Source organism: Lepidochelys kempii, chromosome 15, assembly GCF_965140285.1.
Source record: "Lepidochelys kempii isolate rLepKem1 chromosome 15, rLepKem1.hap1, whole genome shotgun sequence".
Classification (NCBI taxonomy): domain Eukaryota; kingdom Metazoa; phylum Chordata; order Testudines; family Cheloniidae; genus Lepidochelys; species Lepidochelys kempii.
This window is the reverse complement of record NC_136394.1, coordinates 27,391,287-27,415,747: the sequence shown is the minus strand read 5'-3', so window position 1 is coordinate 27,415,747 and position 24,461 is coordinate 27,391,287. Positions and strand designations below refer to the sequence as shown.

Here is a 24,461-nt window from a genome sequence, read left to right as displayed (position 1 = left end):
CCAACTCAGATCAGGATTTGGCTGAAAAACCTTTGTCCCATCTGCCTTTGGAGTCCAGTTGGGATCTTAAGCAAAACTTTAGGTCCCTTTATTATAGCATTTACTTTATCCTTCCTGCTGGCTTCTCTGATTCCAGGGGGAGGCAAACCGTGATTATCATCTGACAAAGTGGGTATTCACCCACGAAAGCTTATGCTCCAGTACGTCTGTTAGTCTATAAGGTGCCACAGGACTCTTTGCCACTTTTACAGATCCAGACTAACACAGCTACCCCTCTGATACTTGATCATCATGTGCTTTCCATTTGAGCAACTATGGCTGAAGGGTATTGCAGAAAGGGAAATCTCCTTGCTCTGTGCGCTAAGCGATCAATGTCTGTTTCAGACTGGAAGATCAGGCAGTAGCTAGCAGTCAAGCTGGTTGCTTCCACTTTTGAGCTTTTCTACAGTAATAATAGACCACATAGTTCTTATACAGAGCTTTTCATGAGTAGATCTCAAAGCACTTTACAAAGGAGGTCAGTATCCGTATCCCGATTTAACAGATGGGGAAACCAAGGCACAGAGACGTGGATGTGAGTTGCCTAAGGTCACCCAGCAGGCCAGTGGCAGAGCTAGGATTAGAGCCCAGCTGTCCAGAGTCCCACTCAAATGGTTGATCCACTAGACAACAGTGTCTCTCCTGCTTTCTAGTTTCCCCCCTTTTGTCTAGTTCTCTGGGATTCTCGCCAGTGTTTGTCTACAGACAGAATATTTGTTAATTAAAAAAAAAACCCACAGAAATGTTAAAAATCATGGACCAGATCGAAAGCTGGGGTAAATCAGCTCTATTGAATTCAATGGCGCTCTACTGATTTACACCGGCCGAGGAGCCAGCCCCACGTACTAAGAAGTGAGAGGCAACCACGGTCCAAATGAAGAATCATCTCAGGTCTGAAACACCTGGAAGTGCAACATCAACTCAGGCCTCCATCCTTTGGTTTAATGTGTGGGGACTTTAAACAGGGGCCTGCCTGCTCTGTGTGGATATTGATGAGCCCATGGCAATTTGCACAGGCAGAGGAGATGGAGAAGTGAGGTCATGCCCACCTGTGGCCATTAAATGCCGATGTACTTAGTGCACCAGCATTTTGCAACACAGAGGACGTTAGTCCCGGTGCCACGGCCAAACTGTTGTGAATGATTGTTAGACAACTGCTGCCCTCCTTTCCACCCCAGAAATGGTTGCATTTCTTTATATGTGATGCCTGCCTTTAATTGGTAGAGCTTCGTTTAAGTTTGTAAAAGGCTTTGGGATCCTGCCGGATGGCAAAGCCTATTGTAAATACAAGACAGTACTAGCATTCCTGAGACTTAAAGTTAGCTTTGTTTAAATTAAGCACAGAATCAGATTTTGATTTCAAGTGAATTAAGAACCTATTATTTATACCCAGTGTATTTGCTTTTCCCCATCTATAAAATTATCCCTCTCTTCTTCTCTTTGTCCAGTGAGATCCTACTGGACTCGTCCTTCTCCAAGTTCCCAACAATCAGGCTGCGCAAACTGCCATGGTCCAAAGGCCAATCAACTGTTTCAAAAGAAATTGGGATTATTAGGGTGAAAAATCTCTCCAGAGCTTCAGTGAAAGTCCTAACTTGTCACTGCGCTTGCTGCAAACCCACACTTTCTGATAACTGTGTCAGAAGGCTGCTAATCTCATTAATACTATGCAAATCCAGGGGCCCATGGAGTTTCACCCACTCACATTAGTGTTAAATATTGCCCCGGCTCTGCTATTGCATTTCATTCCCATGGCCATCTGAGTATAAGGGTGCTAAGTCCCCAGACTGTCAGAAATTTGCCCACGCCAATAAAGCAGTGAACCAAATCCTGGGTAGGCAATGAGCCCATTCATCTCCCATTGACTCCAGCAGGAACTGCAGGCACTAGGGAACTCCCAGCATTTGGCCCCATCTTAGAAACTATGGGGCCTGATTCTGTGACTCCATTCCTCCACTAGAGGCAGGGGTGGAGGTGACTTTTAGCCACCTTTGCTTCCCTATATTTTGGGGCTATAAAGGATCCCGTTTCGTCCCTGGTTTAATTTAGAGCAGTCCCAGGGCTGCTCTTATGCTTCACTTCCCCTGGCCACTGTGAGCCCTGGGAAACAGAGAACAGCCATAGTGCAGTGCACTCCAGCCATCCCATCACAGGAGCTGGGAGCAGGGCTGGTGCAGAGCCCTTATGCCCAGCAGGGCAGCCCCCTCCACAGGGGATATTATCATAGCATCCTTTCCACCTGCTTTAAGGCTTCTTTATGCCAGGGCAATGTAGAAGGGCCTTGGCATAGTTGAGAATCAGGCCCAGCTAGATCTTTTAGAACAGACTCCCAAGGGAAGTCGTGAAAACCCCATCACTAAAGCCATTTCAAGCCAGGCTAGATGGAGCATTAGCCAAGATATGAACATATTGGCAAGTGGGTGGGAGGAGACAGTTATAATCCCGGGAGCCTTTTCCACCTCTGACTGCTACGATCCTGCCATTTGATTCATATTCCCCATTTGGTCCTTTTGCAGTCTCCTTGCTTCTGCCCCAGCCAGGCCTCTATGGTTCTGTTCCCATGTAAGATAGGTTCTGTTCCTGTGAGCGATAGGTAGCGTCTGGGAGAGAAGATGTGAGTACTTACCATCCTCTACGTTCTCTACTACATGCTCTATGGTAGGGGAAGATTGGGGTAATTTCGCTGCATCTGTACTTTTAAGGAGTCCGGTGCCACCCAAAAATGGATTCAATAAAGGGAGCGAATCCTGCTCTCCCTCGACCTCCTTATAGCGCAGGAAGGATTCAATGAGCAGGAGATCATTGGTTTTCTTTTCTATGATACCTGTGTGGGACAAGTTAAAACTGATGACCCCCCACCAGATTAGGGTTGCCAACTTTCTAATCGCACAAAAACAAAGACAGCCTGCCTTAGCCCCGGGCCCCCTTTGTGCCACTGACCAGACTTTTAACGGCCTAGTTGGCAGTGTCAACCGAAGCTGCCAGGGTTTCTTTTTGACCGGGTGTTCCAGTCAAAAATTGGACACTTGGCAACCCTACCCCAGACCCAGGCATAAGATACTGTTCATTCCGAGCCCACTTCTGGCAAAAGCCCCACTGGAAGGCAGGAGCCTGGGTTCTATTTCAAGCTCTTGTGTGACATAGGTTATCACTGGGTAGGTGAGACCTTGGGTTTGTGGGGCCCTATACAAAACATACTAGACCCTATGGTCCCCCCCTAGAGACAAGAATAGAACTCAGGAGTCCTGGTCCCCAGGCTTCTGCTCTAACTAGTAGGCCACACTTCTTCCCAGAGCGGAGAACAGAATCCAGGCTCCCCAGGCCCACCCCAACCATTGGAGCGCTATACGAAAGAGACCAGGTCCCACATTCCCCTGCTAGAGTCAAGAATAAAACTCAGCAGTCCTGATCCCCAGACTCTGCTCCAACCCCAAGAGCCTACATTCCCCTCTAGTACCAAGAAGAGAACTCAGAAGTTCAAGAGCCCCTTGTTCTAGCTACTAGACCCACACTCACTCCCACCATAAATGTGTGAGTGACTCACTTCTCTATCAGTGAGTTTCTCTGAAATACTTTGGGGTTGGTTTTGGGGTTTTTTTTGGAGCTTTACTAAAATTTGGGCAAAGGAAAAACCACTAACAACTCACCAAAATACTGCATCAGGTTCAGATCCGTGATCTCCCCACTCTCGCCAAGCTGCTCCATTATCTTGGTGTCCTTGCACTGTATTTGTTTAAACAGAAAGTCCACAGCGGATTTGAGCTGGTCCAGGACCTTGCTGCTCTCTTTACAGGTGTACTCGTACAGGTTGGCCTCTTCGGTGGTTTTCTTCAGCTTCTCCTATCAGCACAAAGCAAAGCCATCCTAGGAGTTATCTAGGCTACAGGGCTTGAACCATGTACAAGACACGGGCCCAAAGCGAACCCCCCCAAAACTGTGCCCCATCCGAACACCCCAAACTCTGTTTGCAGCTCACTCAGGCCCAATTTCAGTTTAGGGTTGAAGGGTTCAAGGAGCATCTCCACACAGAAGGTGAGTGTGAAAGACACTGAGCACAAACCAGAGTGGAAAGGTTTTGGATTGATCTCGTCCCCGCTGTAATTCTACTGATGCCATGTGTCTGGGGGAAGTAGCCCTCTCCTGGCAGCCCCTTGAGGATGACAGAATCATAGGACTGGAAGGGAACTTGAGAGGTCTTCTAGTCCAGTCCCCTGCTCTCCAGGCAGGACTAAGTATGCAGGACATCACCACCAAGTGTTCCCTGAAAGATCATGGAGCAGGAGATACTCAGCACTTAGGAGTCAGGCTAACAATGCCCCACTTGCCCCAAGTAATCTCAATAAGTTGGGAGGCTCCAGGTGGCTGGGAAGGGCCACTTGCGGGGAAGAATGAGCCAAGGGCTCCATGAATTGCATAGACTGGGGGCCTGGGGTGACTGACCCTGAGCCCATCTGACTTGGAGGGTGGTCAGGGTTGGTGTGCAGTTCCCAGTCACAAGGTGAAGCCTGCGCTCACAGAGCCCGCTCCAGCATGCTGAGCCGGAGGGGTTTCAGACAGGGGCTGAAGGAAAGGGCTGGCAAAAGCCAAAGCAGGGTCCTCTGCTGGGCTAAGCCTATCCCTGCCCCCTCGGCACACACTGGTATCAGAGCTGACAACAGGGGAGGGAAGCGACGTCCATTGTCGTCAAGGAGGGTCTAGAACTAAGGGCACTGGAAGGGGCAGGGGCTGGACCGGAGGACCCCGAACCATGGGTCTGCACCCCTGTACACTACAGAGCTCTGAACCCCACTAGGGAGAGGTTTTCAGGGGTGGCCTGGAGGCAAAGGGGCAGAGCAGGACCAATGGAGGGCAATGGCCATTCTCCTCCATCGGGGGGGTAGCATTCGGCTTCAGAGGCTGCAGCATTGGCAGTGAAATAACTCCTTCTGCCAATGCCCATACGGATAAATCCCAGTGCATGGCCAGGCCATGCAGACGGCATCCAAGGGCCCAGAATCTGGCCCATACAGTACATAGCGTACTGCCAGGAGGTAAGTCACGGGCTAGCGAGGCTCTCCCAGGACAGCTCCTTACCTCCATCTCCTTGAGACTGGTGTTGCTTTTGTCATCAGCAAACTTCTGTTGGGATTTTAAGTCAAGAATTTCATTCTGCATAAAATATAAGCACATAAGACTAATAATGAGGGCTGCCCCACACTGCTGAGCAAACCACATCCTGGGACTTTGTATGTAGTAGTGTCATGGATTCATCTGTACACTACCAATGACAGTGTCTGTGTTACACCCTCAGCAGGGCTGATTACACGTAGGGTCTGCTTCCTGCAAAGTTCACTTCCTGCTCTCATTAACCCTGACTGCCAATGGGCTTGCGTGGGAACAAGACAGACCAGAGTATGGCTCCTTGTCTTTTTCCACCTTCTGTTAAAATAGTCCCTTCCAAAATCAAGCAGGATTTTCTGAAAGCAGCAGCAAGTCCTAGCAGTATTCCCTCCCTGGGTGTGGGAAGAGCAAATGGGAGAAAAGTTCTACTAATCGCTGCAAATTCCATTATTCTGAGCTCACATCATTGCAGCTTGAAAAATGTGGGCCAGTTCCTCATCGGCTGGTGTAAATCAGTGGGGCACTGCTGATTTACCACAGCTGAAGATCTTGTCTTTGGTGGAGGGCCTGAAGCTCAAGGGATCGGTCATCAATCATTCTCTGCAAGGTATCTATCACCTTAGGATCCAAGTGATTGGAAACACTTTGGGGCACGACCATCTTTTTGTTCTGTGTTTGTACAGCCCCTAGCACAAGGGCACGTTTGTACAGCACCTGACACCTCCTAGGCACTACAGTTATACAAATAATATATAATAAAAAAGTGCTTCCACCCCAGTGCTATACCCCTAGTGGAAATGCCAGTGCAGTCCCTTGGAATGTTTCAACCCATCTATATTCGTGTCTGTTGGATTGAACTGGAGAACCAGTAGTCCTAGGATCCAGTAGGACCAGTACACCCGTGGCTCTGCTCCAAAATGTAGTGACCAGCTGGAACCAGCTGAAAAATTTAAACTGGAGAATAAAATCACAAGAGATCATAAACAGCCCCATTGTGCTGTTCAACTCCAAGAGTGAAACGAGTGTTACAAAGTCAGCATAATGGATTTGTGTTAATTGCTTTCAACTGCCAGTCTGACGGGTGACTAGACCAACCACCCAATGCCTGATGGAAGCGTTCCGCACCTGGAAAGCACAGAGTATAGCTGCCAAGCATATGTTATGCATCATAAAGTTAAGCAGAGTGTGAGTCCCTAATGTTCAGTTTTCACCTGCAACGAATACATTTGTTCTTGCATTGGCTGCATGAATTAGCCACTGCTTAGGACACGTTTCCAAACAATCAGATCACAGTCACTGCTTCCTAGTTAGAAGGCAATAAAGGAAACATTTTTGGTTAGTAGCCAAGATATTTCTTTCCCACCACTAGGCTTCCCTTATCTCCCAGGCACAAGTATCAGGGCTGAAAAAGTGTTTTCTTCTTTAGTGCCACACAAACAAGAGGAAGTATTGGGAGGTAAAGCCTTGGAACTAATCCCTTCATCCCGGGGAGAATTAACTATCACTGACAGCTAACACAGAGACCACTATCTCTAGGTCACTGGTTCACATCCAGGTCAGCAGTAACTGAAAGGTGACATCAGTCCAAACCCCCAGGGGAACAAGTGTCCGTAACACCAAATTCTCCACTAGACTGACCCCATTGCGGAAGTTTCCACAGAGCAGTGAAGGACTAATTGGGCTTGAGGACAGAAATCTTTCTCCCCCGCAAGAGTGGTCCCTCCAGATCTGGGAGAAGGCATACTGGCAGAGCCGCTGCACTGCCTATGCTGTACCCTGTTCAGCAGGGGAACACACCTCTTCTTTGCTGTCATCCTAACACACTCCCAAGCACTAAATCCCCACAGAAGATACACTTTAAAGCCCATCTTCTGAAGAAAAAGGAAGCAGAAGAGATTGGCTGCTTTGCCAATTCTGCTGTGTCCAAACACAGACCAGCAGCAGCCTCTCCCTACAGTCCCACTCTCTTTGGCTGTGCAGAAGATGGACCCACCAGCACCCTTCCCCTAAAGATCTCAGCAGCAGAGCCTGGTGGAATAATAATTCTAGGCCCATTCTGCTCAAACACAGGCCAGAGAGTAACAGAGCCCCACTGGTTTTCTCACCATATTTTAGAGGTCCAGATACGCTGGGCCATGTGCCTCTGGGCGGCACAGAAGTCAGTATGGCTACACTGGGGAGCATTTGGCCAGCTATTCTCAGCCATGCATCTCTACTAACAGGAGACGCCATAGCCACTGGGGAAAACCTGAACAGCTGAGTGTTAAGGCGTGTCTTGAGTCTCTGGGAGACCCCTGACCAGCTATGTGCAGTATGGGGCCCCATTTTCTCTGGAAAACAATCCTTTGTAGCAAAGTAAAACTTTCTCTGAAAGGCTTCATGCTTCCACCCTCCTGCCACGCCTAACCTGTCCATTTGATGGGTCCCTCCCCAGCTCCCAGTCCTCAGTAGGCTGAGAAAGTGCAACATGGAATCCCTTCCAGCTGATCCTGCTTTTATTTAACCAGAATGCATGGGGAGGCTGCAGTCCGCAGCAGTAACAGACAGCAGTTAAAGCATATGAATTAGACCATCATCCCACAGCTGCAAGGAGGCTATAGAACACTCCATTTACCCATCAAACAAACCAGAGCTTAGACAGTGGGCAAAGTAAGATCTGGGGATCCCGTCACTAGGGGCTGGAGTGTAGAGTCTATTCAGTTCGAGTTTGGATTTGATGAAAATTTTATGGCAGGTGGGGAGCCAGGTTCCCAGGCAGGACAGAAATACCTTTCCACTGACAGAGGTAAAAAAACTTCTCTCTACCACCAAAACCTCAAACCAGGGGCCAAAATCCTGAAGTCCTCCGGCACTCCTGTCTCCCACAACACTCAGTGGGAGTCTCGCCCCGGGCAAAGTCCTAGGAAGAGCTTCCAGGCTTGATCCCGCCCAGTAGAATTTTCTGCACCATTTGATGTCACATTTCTGTGCACATTTCCAGTGATGGCCACTAAAAATAACATCAGATCGGGTTTGGTCAGCTTCTCATGCAGCAAACTCCCCCAGCTCCGCACAGCTACTGAGCATCACTCTCTTGCAGTATCTCCTCTGGGTACAAGGTGGCAGCAATGAGACGTTGATTCTGTCTCCTAGACGAGAGTTCCTTTCTTTGGATACCCCATTTATGTTCTAAAAGTCACACGCCTGCGGTGGGATCGGCAGCTGAGGCCCTAGCGTGGGCGGCAACAGCTGCAAGAGCAGAAAGAAGAAAACCTCCGTCTAAAAGCGAAACAGCAGCGTGAAGGGTGCAGAAAAGCAACCGGAACTAACCTGAATGTCCTGTGTCTTCTTCTGCAGCCTCTCCATTTCGTTGTTCAGCTCGGTGACGTAACTGAAATACGCAAAGTTCTTCTCCTCTTTCTCGATGAAATTTGTCACCAGCTGGCCAATGTCCCCGTCCTCGCTCAGCTTCAGCAGGCGCATATAAGCCACCTCGTAGCTCTCAAAGCTTTCACCTTTGCTCTTTCTGGCCCGCTTGCTTGACTTGAGGGCTGGAAGAGATCAACGGCAACGCAAAAACTGCTGGGGCAGCAAACTACCTCTGTTTCTTGTCATTTCGTTCATGCCCATCACCGGGCAAACTCAAAAGAATTCACCTGAAAACACTGGGGATTAAATTCATGCTCCCCCAGGGGGAGCGCGGAAAGGTTGGGGCATGGAATGCAAACTCAAGAAGGCTCACAAAACCGATAGCAGGGCTGGAGAACGGGACATGCCAGAGAGACCAAGGGAGAGGATTTAAAGAGACTAAGGATACATCTACACGGCAGCTGAGAGTTGTCAAAGCACTTAAAGATAGCAGTGTGGCTGGGCACCTCGGGTGAACTCCTGCCCGACACCCTGGCTACGTACCTAGGGTGGCTAGCCCAAGCTGCTAGCTGGGCCGCCGTGGCCACACTTCTATGTCCTGAGCAGACCTAGCGCACATACATCTACCCGACCTGGGATTACACCTTCCAGCTGCTGTGTAGACATAGAATAAGGAAACCCAGGGTGGAGCATGTGGCCCATAAGCACCTGCCAGGTAACAGGACAAGTGGAGGATGGGAATTTCTCCCTGAGGATGGCAGGAGAAATTACTTCTGCCCTCAGTCCCATTGGTGCCACCTCACTGAACTCAGCTGAGGCACAATAATAAATGATTAGCCCCCTCTAGTGTACCTAAAACTAGAACCCATTTCCCCTCCCCTGCCAACACCTCTCTCCAGCACCTCTCTCCCTCCTATTGCCGCAAGCTCCCAGAGAATCACAGAGATGTAGGCCTGGAAGGGACCCAGGACACCAGCAGCCCAGGTACACAGCTCACTGAGAGTTGCTTAATTTAAATCCGGAGTAACACCACGGAAGTCAATGAAGTTATCCCGGAGTGAGTGGAGAATCCAGACCACGGTGTCTCTCTATTGGGTCCTTATCCTAGCTTCCCAGATCCAATGGGATTTTTGCCAATGACTTCAGCAATAGCAGGATTTAGTCCTCTGTCGACAAAAGCCCAAATGACCTTTCACATCATCATTACTTTTATGGATAATGCCACCCATTCTGTGGGAGAGGGTAAGGGGCACTCCCTGGTCCCCTGTGAGCAGGGGTTAAACCCCAGCTCAGCGTCCCCATCCCCTCACACCCAGATTCAGTGCTGGGGTTATCGGAGTGAGAGACACAGGGGTGAGAACCTCTCTGGGAAGGTCAAGACCAGGATGGACCCCAATCTGAGCGTGTTCTGTCTTCCTGTTATGGACATTCTCCTCAGAGGACAAGACCCAGCTGACTGTGACCATGAAGTTTTAAGCTGAGTCACATCAGCTTCCATATTGGGGAGAGGAGGGGGGAGGTTTGTTATCCCATATGGTACCTTCTTCCCTTTTGGCCTGTTCCTCAAAGTCTGAGCGATCCACTAATTTGATGAGCATAAAGGCTTTCAGCTTGGTCTCGTGGTCAAAGACACGCTCCAGTTCCCTGAATTCCACATTATACTGCGCGATGTCTTTGCAGCGCCTTTCCTTCATGGCGGAAACCCGTGCCAGTGCTTCCACCCTAGACCCAGCCAGAAAGCACACAACGCGCCCCGTTAACTAGTTAGTCTTTCCTGTGTGACAATCCACACGCATCGCTCCAGACACCGCTTCAACAATTAACTAGCAGCATGGACAGACTGTGGCTCCTGAACAGCACAACTCAGGAGAATGGGGTCCAGAGTCTTTCCCCTTAAGGACATTGGCTAGACTACGGCCCAGGTTAGTAGTCACCAAGCGTTGTGCCACCTTAGCTGCTGTTTGGGAAATGACTTGGTGTGGTTCAGTTTCCGTAGGACAGAAGTTTACCACCCCATAAATCACCACTGCAATGGGCACAGATAGACCCCCACCCCCACCCCGTCTTAGCTAAGAGGCCAAGTGTTTGACTGGGCCGTCTCTACACGGTCCTGGCTGAGGCGCACTGGTAGTGGGCAGTGTGGGTGAAGACCACCCCATTCTGCCTGTCCTACGGATGAGCAGAGGAGCTCAGATTCCAGGCCCACCAATCAGGCATCTTTCCTGGGCACTAGAAAACTCGTCTAGGCCCACATTTTCACTTTGCTTTTGGTGACCAGCTTCGGACATCTAGGGCCTGATTTTCACAGGTCCTGTGCACCCATAGCGCCAGCTGAAGTCAATGGGAGCTGCCAGAGATCAACCCCTCTGAAAACCAAGTCCCGAGTATTTAACACTGAGCGCCCAGAATCAGTGGGCACTTCTTAAAATCTGATCTTAGGTGGATATTTATTAATGAATGAAATGGGCATTTGTGCCCTGGAAAGCAATACCAAATGTACTGCCAAGAGCTAGTGCGGCCTGTGCCTTTTCCTCTCCCGTTTACCTTTGTTCGTATGCTTGGCTGGACTTATCAATTGCAGCGTCCATTGTTTTCCTCTGCTGATCTAGTCTTTTATGAAGTTTTGAATAGAAGTTGTCAAAAATAGCTTTCTGAAATCGCAGGTTTTCAATCTCTTCTCTGAGCGTGGCATTCGTGGTCAGGATGGTATTGAAACGGATAGTGGTCTGGGAAGAGAGGTTGCAAATGAAAAGTCTGTAAGGGAGGCAGAACAGGAAAGAGGAGCCCAGCTATTATGGGTCAAACAACATAAAACAGGGCTAAGACAAACACAGCCCAGGGAAGTCTTAAGTGGGCCCTCTGGCTACCCTTGTCTTTAATACTGCAGCACAGCCCACTGAGCCTGCAGGAGAGGCCACTTGGATCAGGACAGAGCTAGGATCTTTTGCTGTTGAAATCCACCTGCCCCGTTTCACAGATGATTGGCTGCAATCAACTTCGTTTTGCTGCAAAGTAGGTGTAGCCCTTGGAGCTCCTGGGAAATTGCAAACATTGCCCTTGGATGGACAAGCTTGAAAGAGCCTTGGATGTGCACTATACAGCAAGAGCGATCGGGTCAGCGAAGACAGGAAAAGTCCTTTGCATTGCTTGGGTGAACCTGAATTTTTAAATTATCTTGATAACAGGAAAACATTTTCCAAGCCCTCCACATTCAGGTAGCCAGCTAGTCAAGGAGTAGCAGTGCAAAATGTATCAACAGCTGGGTCAAGCAATTGCTTACATGGTTTAGGCGATTCTCCAGCATCTGAATCTGCTTTTGCAGCCATTTGCTCTCATTCGCTTGTTTCACCTTTGCTACAACCAGTTTTTGAGTTTTGATCTTTTTTTCCATCTCCATTACCTAAAAAAAATAAAAATCTGTCTTTACGTTCTGGATTTTTGTCAGTGTGCTTAGCCATTGTAAATGCCCATGTGTTGACCTGAACTACAGTAATCCACGTCAGTAATGATCTTAAATTTAGAGTGCAGCTTTTATCTCAAACGATCCCTCTTTACAGGCACTGAACTACAAACAGGAGTCACTTTATTTTTATGTCACCACTGAAATATGGCTACCTCTGGGGTGAAACAGCAGCTGTTCAGGGCACAACAACACTATGCAACAGAGTAGAACAGAAAAAGAAGAATATTTTATCATGGTACCTCTTGTGCCGTGGTCCATGTCCACCTACTGTCTGGGGAGCACTTCCTGAAGGTGCGTATAATGAAATGTTTGGAGAAATCGGGAATTGGAAGAATCTCCCAACACAAAGTGGTCAGAAGAATGAAACAGTTGGAGGACCCCTGAAACTGACCCCCTACCAGCACGATGGACAATGATTCCATATTGACTCACAAGGGAAGGTGCCACCTACTGAATCTCCCAGATCACTTCTGCAGCATTTGGGTGTTCCTTGGTCTCCTCTAAAAATACTGGCCAGACCCAACTCTGCTCAGCCTATGAGAGCTGAGGATATTTTTATTGTAAGTATTTGGTTGTTTTTTTTAAATGTCAAGTCTCAGGGCACATAAATGAATGTAACAAAAAACACAGTTTTTGCCTCTTTTCCAAGAAAAACAATGAGAGCAAGCGTGGGGTAGGGAATATTCCCCAGCAAATCCCACACTCCCTTTTCCCCATCCAGACCACCACCTCAAACCATAGTGGTGTATCGGAACACAGGGACCAGAGTCAAACCCAAAGTCACTGGGCAAACTTCCACTGACTGTAACAGGAACAGATTAGGTGGTCCATAATGTCTTCAAATCATGTGGTCTTTTGCTCGAGAGGTGACATTATATTCCAAGGCCTGAGCTGACACATTTTATATACAAATGCTTCAAACACTAGATTCCCCTGCAAACAAACTGCAGACAGGCCAGGTTTTTTCCCCTAAGACTTTAATTATTTGATTCAGAGCTTTATTCCCTTTGGCTATTTCATGCCATGATATTGCCATTGTGGTGTTCCAACTAATTAGGTCACAATCCTTTGGATTACATTATCAATTACAGCAGAAACCTGAAAACTTATAGCCAATTTAGGGTCTGATCCCACAGACACTTATCTGAGTAGTCCTTACTTATGCAAGAAGTCCCACTTACTTCACTGGCACTAATCAGGTGTGTAATGGATGCAGTAATGGAACCGGGGTAACAATCAGTGAATTGCTCTTTTAACAAGCTATGAAATGTGAAGACACCTGAAGCTGCAAAGCAAAGAAAGAGCTACCATCCCGGTAGTGACAGATAGGAGGGCGTCGCTTGTTTTGTGGCTTTGCTAATGTATTTCATGTTTATCCATTTAACTGTTCAGATACTCTACCTTATCATCAAGTTCAGCTATCAGGGCTTTTGTTGCTTTAATCAGAGAATCATATTCCTCTTTGGTCTGTAAAAGAAATTTAAGCTCCATACAATTTCTGTCATCTAACATCATATTTCTCTGTGACTTTGTAAGGCTCAAGAGTAATGCAATCTCTTCATGTTCCTGCTTCAGTGAATATATTTCTTTTCTGTAGAAAAAATGATAAAAATAATATTTGGCACTTAGCATCTTCAAAGCACTGTGCAAACATTATTCAACCCTTGCAATTTTAGCTTCAAGCTTCTAGCGAGGGAGAAATTAGTTTAGACAAATTATTTTAAAAATGTATAAAAGACATTCCCCTCAACCAAGAAAATTAAAAGTTTTTCAAAAAATGTATACACTTCATAGCCTAATCCTGTCCTCTTGCATTTAAAACTCCCACTGATTTCAAAGGGAGTTCTGCATAAGGAAGGATCAAGACCTAAATAAAGCGTCTCTAATTATTCTAAGCAAATAGATTAGTTTTGTGAAAGCAGGAAATTCAAAAGGTTATCAAGAGAATAGTATCATATAAAGAACCCAATCCTGTAGTTTTTGTGCATCCAATATTCCCAGTGGATGAACCTGGGCTGAAGGATTGGGCCCAAAGCCCACAAATGTGTGCTTTTCGGACTACCAATATCATGTAGTATGCAAAACGCAGAGGGTCATATTCCCTGCTGGGGCACAGTGGCATAGTTCTGCTGCAGTCAGAGCAGCTACGCTGTTTTACACTAGCTGAGGATCTGGCTCAGAGTGGTTTTAATGTAACTGTTCCTGGCATAAGTAAGAGCAGAATCAGGCCCACAGAGGACACGTGCAGCCCGGATTTGAAGGTGTCTTTTCTTTTTCAGCCACGGACTAGCAAAATGAAGCTGCCCTTACTCCTGATGGTACATTTGCTGTTGAGCCTTGACACCAAAAGACTTCCGTCTTTCTACCATCATCCGAAATTGCTGCTGCAGCTTCCGGAGCTCGGTCTCAGCCATCATTTCCTTCTCCTTCTCGGTGAATTCCGAAGGGTCACTTCTGGACTGGGACTCTTTCCACCGCTGGGGAAATGGTACATTTTTGCCAACATCTTAATAAGTCACTTACAAAAGTTCAAGTACTAACACTTAGTGCCTATATACAACAACACCTTCTATTAATTAACATTTCCTAGTTCAGCCTCATAGCCATGCTGAGAGCTGGGGAAGCAGTCCGACCCCTGTGTTACAGAGGGGAAACTGAGGAACAGAGAGGGCTCTGTTGTGGCTTTAAAAGCCACAACAGCATTAGGGGGTGTCCTGCAGCTGACAGAAGAAAAAGTCTGCAGGGTCTCTTGGGAAGCACATGCAGGAGCAGCAATTGCTACACTCTTGTAAAGGGTGCAGCATTGCCCGCATGCCTGACTTTAGCAGTTATTGTGTACAGGAGTAGGATGTGGACTTTAGCAGTTATTGTGTACAGGAGTAGGATGTGGTCATGGCTGTGATACCCCCCGTGGGCTGCCTGCCGAACACCACAGCACGCACTAACACTGCTTTGCACCTGGAAGTCCGAATCTCAGGAAGCCGGGTGCCCCCAGGACAGGAGCACAGAAATGTGGGGCGAGGGCTCACAGCCCCTTCTTCCCCCGGTTCCACAAAGCTACCACAGCAACTCAATGACAAAGGATCAGGCCACTGCTGCAATCAGTAGACAATCCTCCTCACTAAAGTCAACATTTATTCATACGAGTTGAAATCCTGGCCCCTGGGAGTTCTGCCACTGAGTTCAATGAGGCCAGAGTCTCACCCATGATCTTCTTGACAGCCGTGGGAGACAGTTTGTGCAGTTTTGCTCATAACCCTCCCTACAGTCTCTGATGTTGGCTTTGGGGATTTTTTACCTGTGAATCCTTCATTGTTTCCTGTTGACGTCAGCCTTCCGTTCTGGGCAGATACTGTGATAAGGTAAATGTAGTGAACCCTCCTCCAGAGAAGCTCTGTTCTTAAAGAAAAAATAGAGAACTAACAGGCTATGTCAGCAGATTCCCTGCACTGACTCGGGATTCAGTCTGTCTCCCCGCCCCAGCCCTAAACCCCTTTATTATCTTTGGCACATGAGCAAATAATCACAGATGGCTGCATGCTGAATAAAAGAAGAACATTTGTAGTGATGTCACTGTGAAACATGTTCCTCCTATCCAGTTTATAATTAGGGGAAGAACAGATGGTTCAAGCCTATTCCAACCCATTCAGTATCTGAGTTTCCATAGAAATCATAGAAAGGGCTCATGTTTGCAGAGCAGCTGCATGAACCATACAGCAGACATGGGGACGAAGGGGTTAAAAGAAGATTGGGGAATCAGATTCTGCCCTCAGCTGTGGGCACAGAACTTCAGCAGGAGAAGTGATGGTGGACGTGAGGACAGAAGTTAGCCCTAGGATTTCCAACCCCTCTTCAAATACAGCCCGGATAGTCATTAGTCATCAGTATGGGATGAATCCTGCCATCCTTCCTCTACCATTGGCTACAATGAGAGTTTGCACTGTGCCAGGACTGAAGGCCAGATTGAGCCTGACCTTTCTGCAGGGGTGCAAAGGAGCCGAGGTACAAGGGGCCTTCTCTCCCTTCCCTTGTGGCATCTGCATTAGGGTCCGACCCTGCAGTCTGCTCCTCCCAACTCCTCTGGGGTCACCCAAAGGGGACAGGGAGGAGGTAGGGCCATGAATCTGCCCCCCACTCCACACGACAGGGTTGCAGGTGGCCGTCTGTATAAGAGATGGCATATAAGGAACACTTCCCCAACAAGTTCAGGTCAGGGATGCCATCTGCTTCCGAGGGCTTGTGCTGAGTGGGACAGCTCTGTCTGCCCCTTCTTCTGGACTGCTAAAGGGTGTTGCTATAGAAGCCCACAGGGCTTGCAATTAGGGCCAGATTCTTCAAAGAACTCAGGCACATTGGATGCTGAGTGCCTTTGAAAATCTAGCCTGGATCACGGTACCTAAACGGGAGCTGGGCTGCTGGAGAAATCTGTCGCCATTTGCGGGTGCTAAGCACTTGAAAACCTGACCCTGAACTCTTTTGAAAATCTGAGCCTGGCAAACAAATCAGTGCTCATGAGGGACCCCTAAACAGTAACGTGTCAGTATCCAACACACCCTTTCTGTCCACTACTGTTGGCTCTGTGCAAGGACTGTAAGTATATTGTGGAAACTGGAAGCCTCTATCTATACTCGGCTCTTTTACAGATACCCAGCAACAGTTAAAACTTGTCTATACTTGAGAGTTAATTCAGATTAAGGTAGGTGTAAATTTAGAGCACAATAGCTATTCCTGAATAGCTCCATGTGTAGACAAGCCTTTACACTTAACCCCTAACTTCATTGGTGGGCTTTACAGTTAAAAAATAGAGTGAACCTGCTAAAGAAAATTGAAGTCATTAGAAACTATTTGTCCAATAACTTGGTAGAAACCTCCAGCAAGGTAGAACTCTTTGACCAGTTGTGGATTAAAGTCGTTTCAGTATTTACACACTTCTTGTCTTTGGGATACAGGCACACACACACCCCCACACTGACAACTTTGCACCCCACTCGTAGAGGAAACTTGTCACAAATCTCCTAAAAATCAAGGCCAGTCCTTGCAGAAAGGGCTTAAAAAACTACAAATTAAAGCTTGGTTTATCCGTAAACTCTCAAATTAAAGGCCAGACCCAAAGCCCACAGGAGTCAAAGGGAGACTTTCGGGGGCTTTGGATCAGATCCCGACACTTTCCTCGTCAGATACCAGGGTCTCTGAATACAGCCCCAGGGCTTCAGAGCAGGTGCGACTGGGAAGAGGCGGCGGGCTGTCCAGCCTTTGTAAGGGGTGCAAAGGTTTCCTCCCCCAGGAAAGCGGTTTTTAATAGATGACATTTAGAGGCAGGGGGTGTATTCCACAGGGGAACACCAGCTCCTGCTTTCTGAGCCGGGGCCAGCCGATTGGCCAAGGGAGGGAAGGGGAAGGAAAGAAAAAGGCCCCGTCCCCGACCCGCCGCCCGGTGCGTCTCCCCGGCCCCGCAGGGGCCGCCCCAGCTGGCAGCCAGCCTAGGGCAGGGCCCCCACGCCCCGGCCGGGCATGGAGCGCCTACGCGGAGGGCGGGCTGCGGGAGCCGGGCCGGGACGCTGTTCTCCTGCGCTCCGCAGCGCGAAACAGAACGCGCCGGGCCGGGGGTTCCAGGCACACCCAGGGCCCCTCTGTGATGCGGCCGCCTGCCATTGGCTGCCCCGGGGAGGGGTGGGGACACTCCCCGGGGTCTGCAGGCTGCAGCCCCGCTCTCCCCCCGTTTTAAGCTTCCCTGCCCCTCCTCCCCCCTCTGCTTTCCCGCTGCCCCCCGGCCGCTCCCAGCTCGCTGGGATCTGACCCCTGCTGTCCAGGGCACAGATCGCCGCAAAGTGCCTCCCTATTGGGATCCGGGAAGTGGGCGGGTGAAGCCCCTGCACTGCTAAAGGATTCCCCCCGCCCCCCCGCAGCCTAAGAGGGGGATGCACAGGACCTGGACACCAAATAAATCCGGGGGACAACTAATGAAATAACAGGGACAGGAGTGTGGTCAAAGGGTCAAACGAAAGGAACCGGAGGGGGACACCGAGCAGAGAACCCCAGCCAGCGCCCGCTGCTCCTCAAAGGCGTCAAGGTGCCTGGGGGAAAGACAGGATTTCCTGGAGCCCCCCCGGGTCACTCCTGAGCTACTGCGTCGACCCTCAGCGCAGAGCGCTTCGCTGCTAGCCCGGCCTCGTCTCTGGTCCACTCTCAACGGCCTGGCCTGGCGGGCGTATTAATGGCCCCGCACATTTTGTGATTCCAAAGGGCTTTGATTGGCACAAATGGGGTTTTGTCCTCATGTGCTTCTTGTTTTGCAGGAGGGTGATACATCACACTGGGCTTGAAGAGGTTGATTGATTTGCTTGCATCCTTGCTCTGTTAGATTTGGGGGGAACGATGGTGGTTAGATACCTTTATTCTCAGCATTCTATTTAGCTCAGACTGGTATAGCTGGAAATTTGGATTTTATTTCTGAGTTCAGAAGCCAGCTCCAATTATATAATCCAGCTGATTTACACACTGTATATATATGGGTGGATGGATGCACTGGGATAATGATGACTTGATTACAGAGCCCAGAGGTAGCTGATGCATGTTTTCCCGTTCAGATATTCACCACTAAGGCTGTCTATGATGATAACCCTGGCATAACATCTGCTTGAGTTCGCTTCCCTTATTTACAATGGTACCTTTTTGCACCAAGCGGGTGAGGTAATATCTTCCACTGGACTAACTTCTGTTGGTGAAAGAGACAAGTTTTCCAGGTCACACAGAGTTCTTCTCTCCCCAACAGAAGCTGGTCCAATAAAAGATATGACCTCACCCACCTTGTCTCTCTAATACCCTGCAACCAACACGGCTACAACGCTGCAAACAAACTTGATGCACATTCATTTGGCTTATAGCTAATTACATTTTCAAATGCAACATTTGAAATGACGTTTCAGTCTTTGTCGAGAATCCATCCCCCACATACTAGAGCAAGACTGGTATTTGCTTACTGCGGCCTTAGAAAGTAAAAAGTGAAGGACTCTGTTCTAGCAGTTGCTAGCAGAAGAGGCCAGGGAATCAAGCAAGTTTCTGGGTTCTTTTCCCAGTCCAGCCATTAACTTGCTGTGTTCTCCCAGCCTGGATCGATAGACTCACGCTAGCATGCTAAAATACCGGTGCTGACATTGCAGCGCTGGCAGATATTCAGCCTGGCCACATGAGCTCAGGCCCACCCGACCCCTAGAGACACTGACCTGTCTCGCAGGGGGTTTGAGAGGATCAGTTCATTAATGTTTGTGAAATGTTTTGACCTCCTTGTGTGAGAGGTGCTATAAAAAGGCAAAGTACCATAATTAAATAACCTCACTGGCCTACGGTGAGACGCTGCAGTACCTGAATAGTACTCCAGTCCCTATGAAGTCTCTATTTTGTACTAGTTGTATTGCTTACTTCGCTCTGGACTAAATGGAAATACCAGTTCACTGCTGGCAAGACAAGGGCATTTACACTCCATTTCATATGGCCAAGGTTAGCACAGTTAGGTTGAGAAAGTGAAGGAAAAAACCCACAAAAAATTCATTACTCTTAGGTCTGGTTTGCCCAGTTACTCGAAAGACCTTAATGATCTAAAGACCAAATGATCAAGTTTCAAGCTAATACTAAGCCAGATACACGCTGATAATGTATTTAATTGAAAACTACCTTTGCTGAGGAAAATGAAATGTGGCAATAGATAAACGCCAGCAGAAAATAATGAGCCTCGGGGAGGGATGATCTCAACAAAGCAGCCAAACCTGAAGCCACATTTGATCCTGGATTGCCACCAAGGCTAATGAGAGACTTGCTGGTCTTGGTTTCAGTGGTGTGTGGTGTAGAGTCTGAGCTGCTTCCTATTGACTGAGAGCTCTGGAACTGGGCTCTCTCCTTCTTAGACAATCCTGCCTGGGGCACGTTGCTGGTCCCCCTTCCTCCTGTTTAACAGGCAACTTCATCCATTCTTCCCATCCATGGAAGTAGGAGCAGTACCTGCAGCTGGTGCTACTGCAGTGTTTGGGCCTAACGTGTCATAAAAGTCGTAGTTGGAAGACCCAATCTTAGAGGCCCTGGATTTCCTTGGACTGGTCCTGCTACACAGAGTACACTTCAGCTTAAAAATGCTGGTCATATTGTTCCTTGAACCCATATTCCATGAACCTATTCTCAATTGTTTAGCAGCCACCAAGGCGGTGCATTAAATTGTTGAGAAGGGAATTGATTTGGTAGAGTGTGTCTGTCACTCTACCGCAGAAACATTTACTTTACCAAAAGGGACATATGTTTTTTACCCAAACAATGAACAACTGTCAGGCTTTTCTTGGATGAATGTGACTTTATTGTCTGAACGGACTCTTATGCTGCTGCTCAGCAAAACAGTAATCAGAGTGGGAAAAGATCATCAGTAACATCTGAATCCACCAGCAGCGCTGCCTCTATTTACTGGTGTCCCCAGAAAAGGAATTAATCTGTATAGAATTTCCATTTATCCAGCCCTCTCGAGTGCTATTTTAATCCTCTTTAAAGCTATGTGCCCTGATTTAGCAGATACACATACAGTTGATTGACATGGAGGAATTATTTCAATTGCAGCTATTTAGACTAATTAAAATTACTTTTGCTACTTTGGGGACCAGATTCTGAACTCAGTAACTCTGGTGTAAATCCAGAGCAACTCACGGACTTCAACAAAATTACTCCAGCATTACACCAGTTTACCTGAGAGCATCGTCTAGCCTATCTAGATGGTATCTACAGAGGGCTGTGACCACCAGTGATACTAGGCCTGATTCTGGTCTCATGTGCACTGGTGTAACTGCACTTGCTTCAAAGGAGATTGCTTCCGATTTACGTTACTCCAAGTGAGAAGAGAATCAGGCCCATGTTTTTAATGCAAATGTAATAAATTAATGTTACTTAATCCCTATTTATAACAAATCCAAAACTTAATTCTACTTAACCAATCTTCAGTCTTTGACACATGAAATCTGTGAGTCAGAGGGCTATATATGGAACTGTCAGAAGTTTCTTTTTTACTGAGGTTAAATCATATTCAAACTCAGATCAACTCCCGCAGCATCACCGGGCGATGCATGTAAAAACTGACAACCAGTAAGGCATACACTATGGTGGGAGGAATATTCCCAGCTAAGAGTCAAAAGGCAAAACCTAAAAGTAAAGTTCTGATCTGAGATATTCATCAGGTACTGAGGTAGCCTGACAAGTCTGCTCCTGTGCTCATGCCAGAGACACAGTACATGTAGATTTATATTTTGGGCCTACAGTCAATGGCTTAATTAGTTCTCTGGCTTGTGCGCACAAACTAAGCTGGTCTCCATCGGCCAATTTTAGCCCTGATTTAAGTGGGTGCTACTCCAAAAACATCGCTGGATTGGCATGCTTTTATAGTGGGCTGAATTTTGCCCCTTGTGGCTGCTGTGTAAAAGCCAAAATGGTGCTTTATAAAAATACCGCACAAAACCCACAAATGTTGAAAAACCCACTGCATGAAATTCCAGTGCAATTTTTCTCTGTGTCCTTCCTTGGTTAATAAAAGATGCTAAGTAGACAAATGGTGCAAGCAACTATTATTATTTTCATTAGTTAATACTTGTATGACAATAACACCTGGACACCCCAGTCAGTACATAAAGGAAGGCAGGCCTTATCCCAAAAACGTACAGGATAAGAAGTAACAAGCATCGCTTTAGCAGTAGTATTACCAAACCAGAAAAACAATGCTTAACTTCCTCCTCTCTGGAGGTTTTCCTAGACAGTCTATAACAGCAGCTGACACTATGCTTTAGATATCAGAAACGGATAGATACTTCTCTGCCAAGGAGGTTACATTTCACATCTTAGGAGTAATTTTTACCGAGAAGCTTTTCTGGATCTCTTCTTGTTGTGCAGCAGTAATTCCTTTTCCCTTGAAATCTCCACTTATCTGCCTCTGAATTTCTAATTGTAAATTCCTTACAAACAGGTTTCCTCTGAATTATTAATAACCAACAAGATGGAATTTCATGCAGTGGACAGACTCCTTTCGGTCTGATGATTTGGGTCTCCTTTGGGTCTGATGTGCTATTTTTAAAAGGAACATTTAGGGACTCATCCTATAGTCTTCAGACCTCCATCAGGCAGTGTGAACCTGATGGTATAAATTAGTTTTGTCCCATTCTGCTAACTTACATGCTACTTAGGCTGTGACAGATATTCGGCTTATGATGTTGAATTGAACTGGTGTGAGTCAGCAGGGATTTGTGAAAGGGAAATCATGTCAGGCAAACTTGATTCCTTTTTTAGGGAATAGCTGTTGGTCTAGAAAAAGGGAAACATTAAGATTTAATATGCCTGGATATTCAGAAAGTTAAACCAAGTGTAAGGTTTCACATGTTGAATTACTGTATGAACACTGTAAATATGGATTAGGTAATTCATTTTTAAGACAGATACAGATATGGGGCCTGATCCAGAGCCATTTGAAGTCCATAGAAAGATGCCCATTGACATCAATGGGTTTAGGATCAGGGCCCTGGTTAGATAGCAGTAGGCACTCAGACATAGCAACGATAGAAGCCACATAAGTATTTAGACATACAGAGAAACAGACAGACAGAGAGCAGACTGGAATTAAAGGCAGGAACTTTTTGTGGAAGCTGAGGAGTCATGGGGTCCTGCAAGGTTGTATATTTAAAATGTTTTTCTTCATGATTTAGACAAAGCTGTAAGAACATAACACCATCAGTGTGTTGATGATACCAAAAGAGAGAGGGAGTAGCTGAGGGATGTAGCTGTTTTACAGGATAACATTGGCAGATTAGGCAAACCAGCCCACAGGTAGAATATGAACTGCAATGTGTCTGAGTGTAAAGTGATGGCACTTGGCTAGAAATAAGTACAATAAGTACAGTTTTAATAATAGTAATAATAATAATAATAATTAATATCTTACATAGCACTTTTCATAATAGAATTGAATTAGCTAATACAGCAGAGGAAAGGGTTTAGATCTCTGGATCAGGCCCCATAAATGTATCTGTCTTAAAAATGCTGGTCCTATCCAGTGTCTAGAAGCAAGAACACCAGTGGGATGTTGTCTTGTATCAGAGAAGTAAACTAATTGCTATGGGTGTCAGAAAGGAAAATCTCTCCCTCTACCCTCAATACACAGTTGGCTCCATGCATTAGATGGGCAGATGGAGATGGGGAATATTTCACTTTCCTTTGAAGCATCAGCTATTGGCCACTGCTGAAGGAAAGACTACAGTTAGATTGACCATGTCCTGACCTGGGATGGCAACTCCTATGCTCTTGTTTCCTCACCAAAATGTTTAACAGTCAGAGGGCCAAATTCATTGCTGTGTAAGTAGGCTTAACTCCATTGAAGTCAATGGAGTTGTGCCCATTTCTGCCAACACTGAATTTGACCAAGGGTGTTTAAGCCCCCCATCCCCCAAAAAGTTATCTGAACACCATGAGCCAAATTCTAAACCCACATTGGTTTAACTTTTGCATGTGTGGTTCCATTGATATAAATGGAGTTTCTCCTGTTTTATATTGCTGTGCGATCAGAACCAGGCCCAGATTATGTTTACCGAATTGTTCTAATTTACAACATTGAAAGCAATACAAATATAGTGGCCAAGACTTGTTGGTGCCCACCTTGCCAAGCACTCTCCTTCAGGCTTAACAGGAGTGAAACAACCATAGACAATGGAGACTTCCCCATGAGGCACTATACTGCTTAGCAGAGTTAACCCGGGTAAGATTAACAGTGCTTTCCCCAGGCGAAAATGCAGGGGCTAGGAGATTGGTTGCTGCTTGTGTATGTTGCAGCAGAAAGCCAGAGAAGCAGTGGTAAAAGAGCTCCTTGAGCACAGAGCTCACTAGAATGGCAGACTTGGGGATTTCTGAGCAAGGAAACTGCCTGTTTGCTTCTACTGTGTTCAGGGAAACAGGACTTTGGGTACACATTTTTTTAAATAAACAAGATTAGACCGAGAATTCCGTTGACTCGTCGCCTCAATTTCTCCTCCCAACAGAAACAACCCTGTAAAGTCCCAGCTAACCACTTGGTACAAAGAGGAAACAATATGTAGCTAGGCCATGCATGTTGTATACAGTTAATACACACAATCATTTGGACCCCACTGTGCCTGTGTGGTTCCTTCGTATTACATTTATTGTGTAAAGAGCAAAGAACACAACAAAGCCATCAGGGAACTTAGAGATAAGTGACTCTATTGAAGTGAACAACTCATGCATTTTTTTGAGTCATCAAATAATTGGACCATCTTCACTTTGGAATTTTACTCCCGCTTCCATTTTTCTGAACAGACATTTCAGTTTTTCATTCCAAAGAACAGGAGTTTTCCCAGCTTCCTTTTAACATGTTATTCCTCCCTGATACAAGGAACAGATTGTTCAGAACATTCTGGTCCATTTGCTGTTTACGCTTGCTGGCTGGATTTGCTGTTTGTCACCACATGCTCAGCCACTGAGCTTTTGC

General features: G+C 47.0%; 1 protein-coding gene across 1 annotated transcript; it reads right to left on the bottom strand.

Moving 5' to 3' along the window:
- Positions 1-1,418: 1,418 nt before the first annotated feature.
- Positions 1,419-14,368, bottom strand: CCDC63 (coiled-coil domain containing 63). Its single transcript, XM_073312931.2, has 10 exons — positions 14,261-14,368; positions 13,352-13,541; positions 11,768-11,887; positions 11,032-11,213; positions 10,028-10,209; positions 8,449-8,669; positions 5,113-5,187; positions 3,687-3,879; positions 2,666-2,863; positions 1,419-1,567 (listed from the first exon to the last, which is right to left on the bottom strand). Exons 1-10 carry the CDS (start codon positions 14,365-14,367, stop codon positions 1,452-1,454), a joined length of 1,584 nt encoding a protein of 527 aa, XP_073169032.2. The 5' UTR covers position 14,368; the 3' UTR covers positions 1,419-1,451.
- Positions 14,369-24,461: the final 10,093 nt, after the last annotated feature.

Coding starts and splice junctions, on each gene's coding strand:
- CCDC63 (XM_073312931.2), bottom strand. CDS start 14,367: ATGATGGCTGAGACCGAGCTCCGGAAGCTGCAGCAGCAATTTCGGATG. Junction 5,188..8,448: donor AGAAGACACAGGACATTCAG/GTTAGTTCCGGT, acceptor TATTTTATGCAG/AATGAAATTCTTGACTTAAA. Junction 1,568..2,665: donor AGTAGAGAACGTAGAGGATG/GTAAGTACTCAC, acceptor CTTTTGAAACAG/TTGATTGGCCTTTGGACCAT.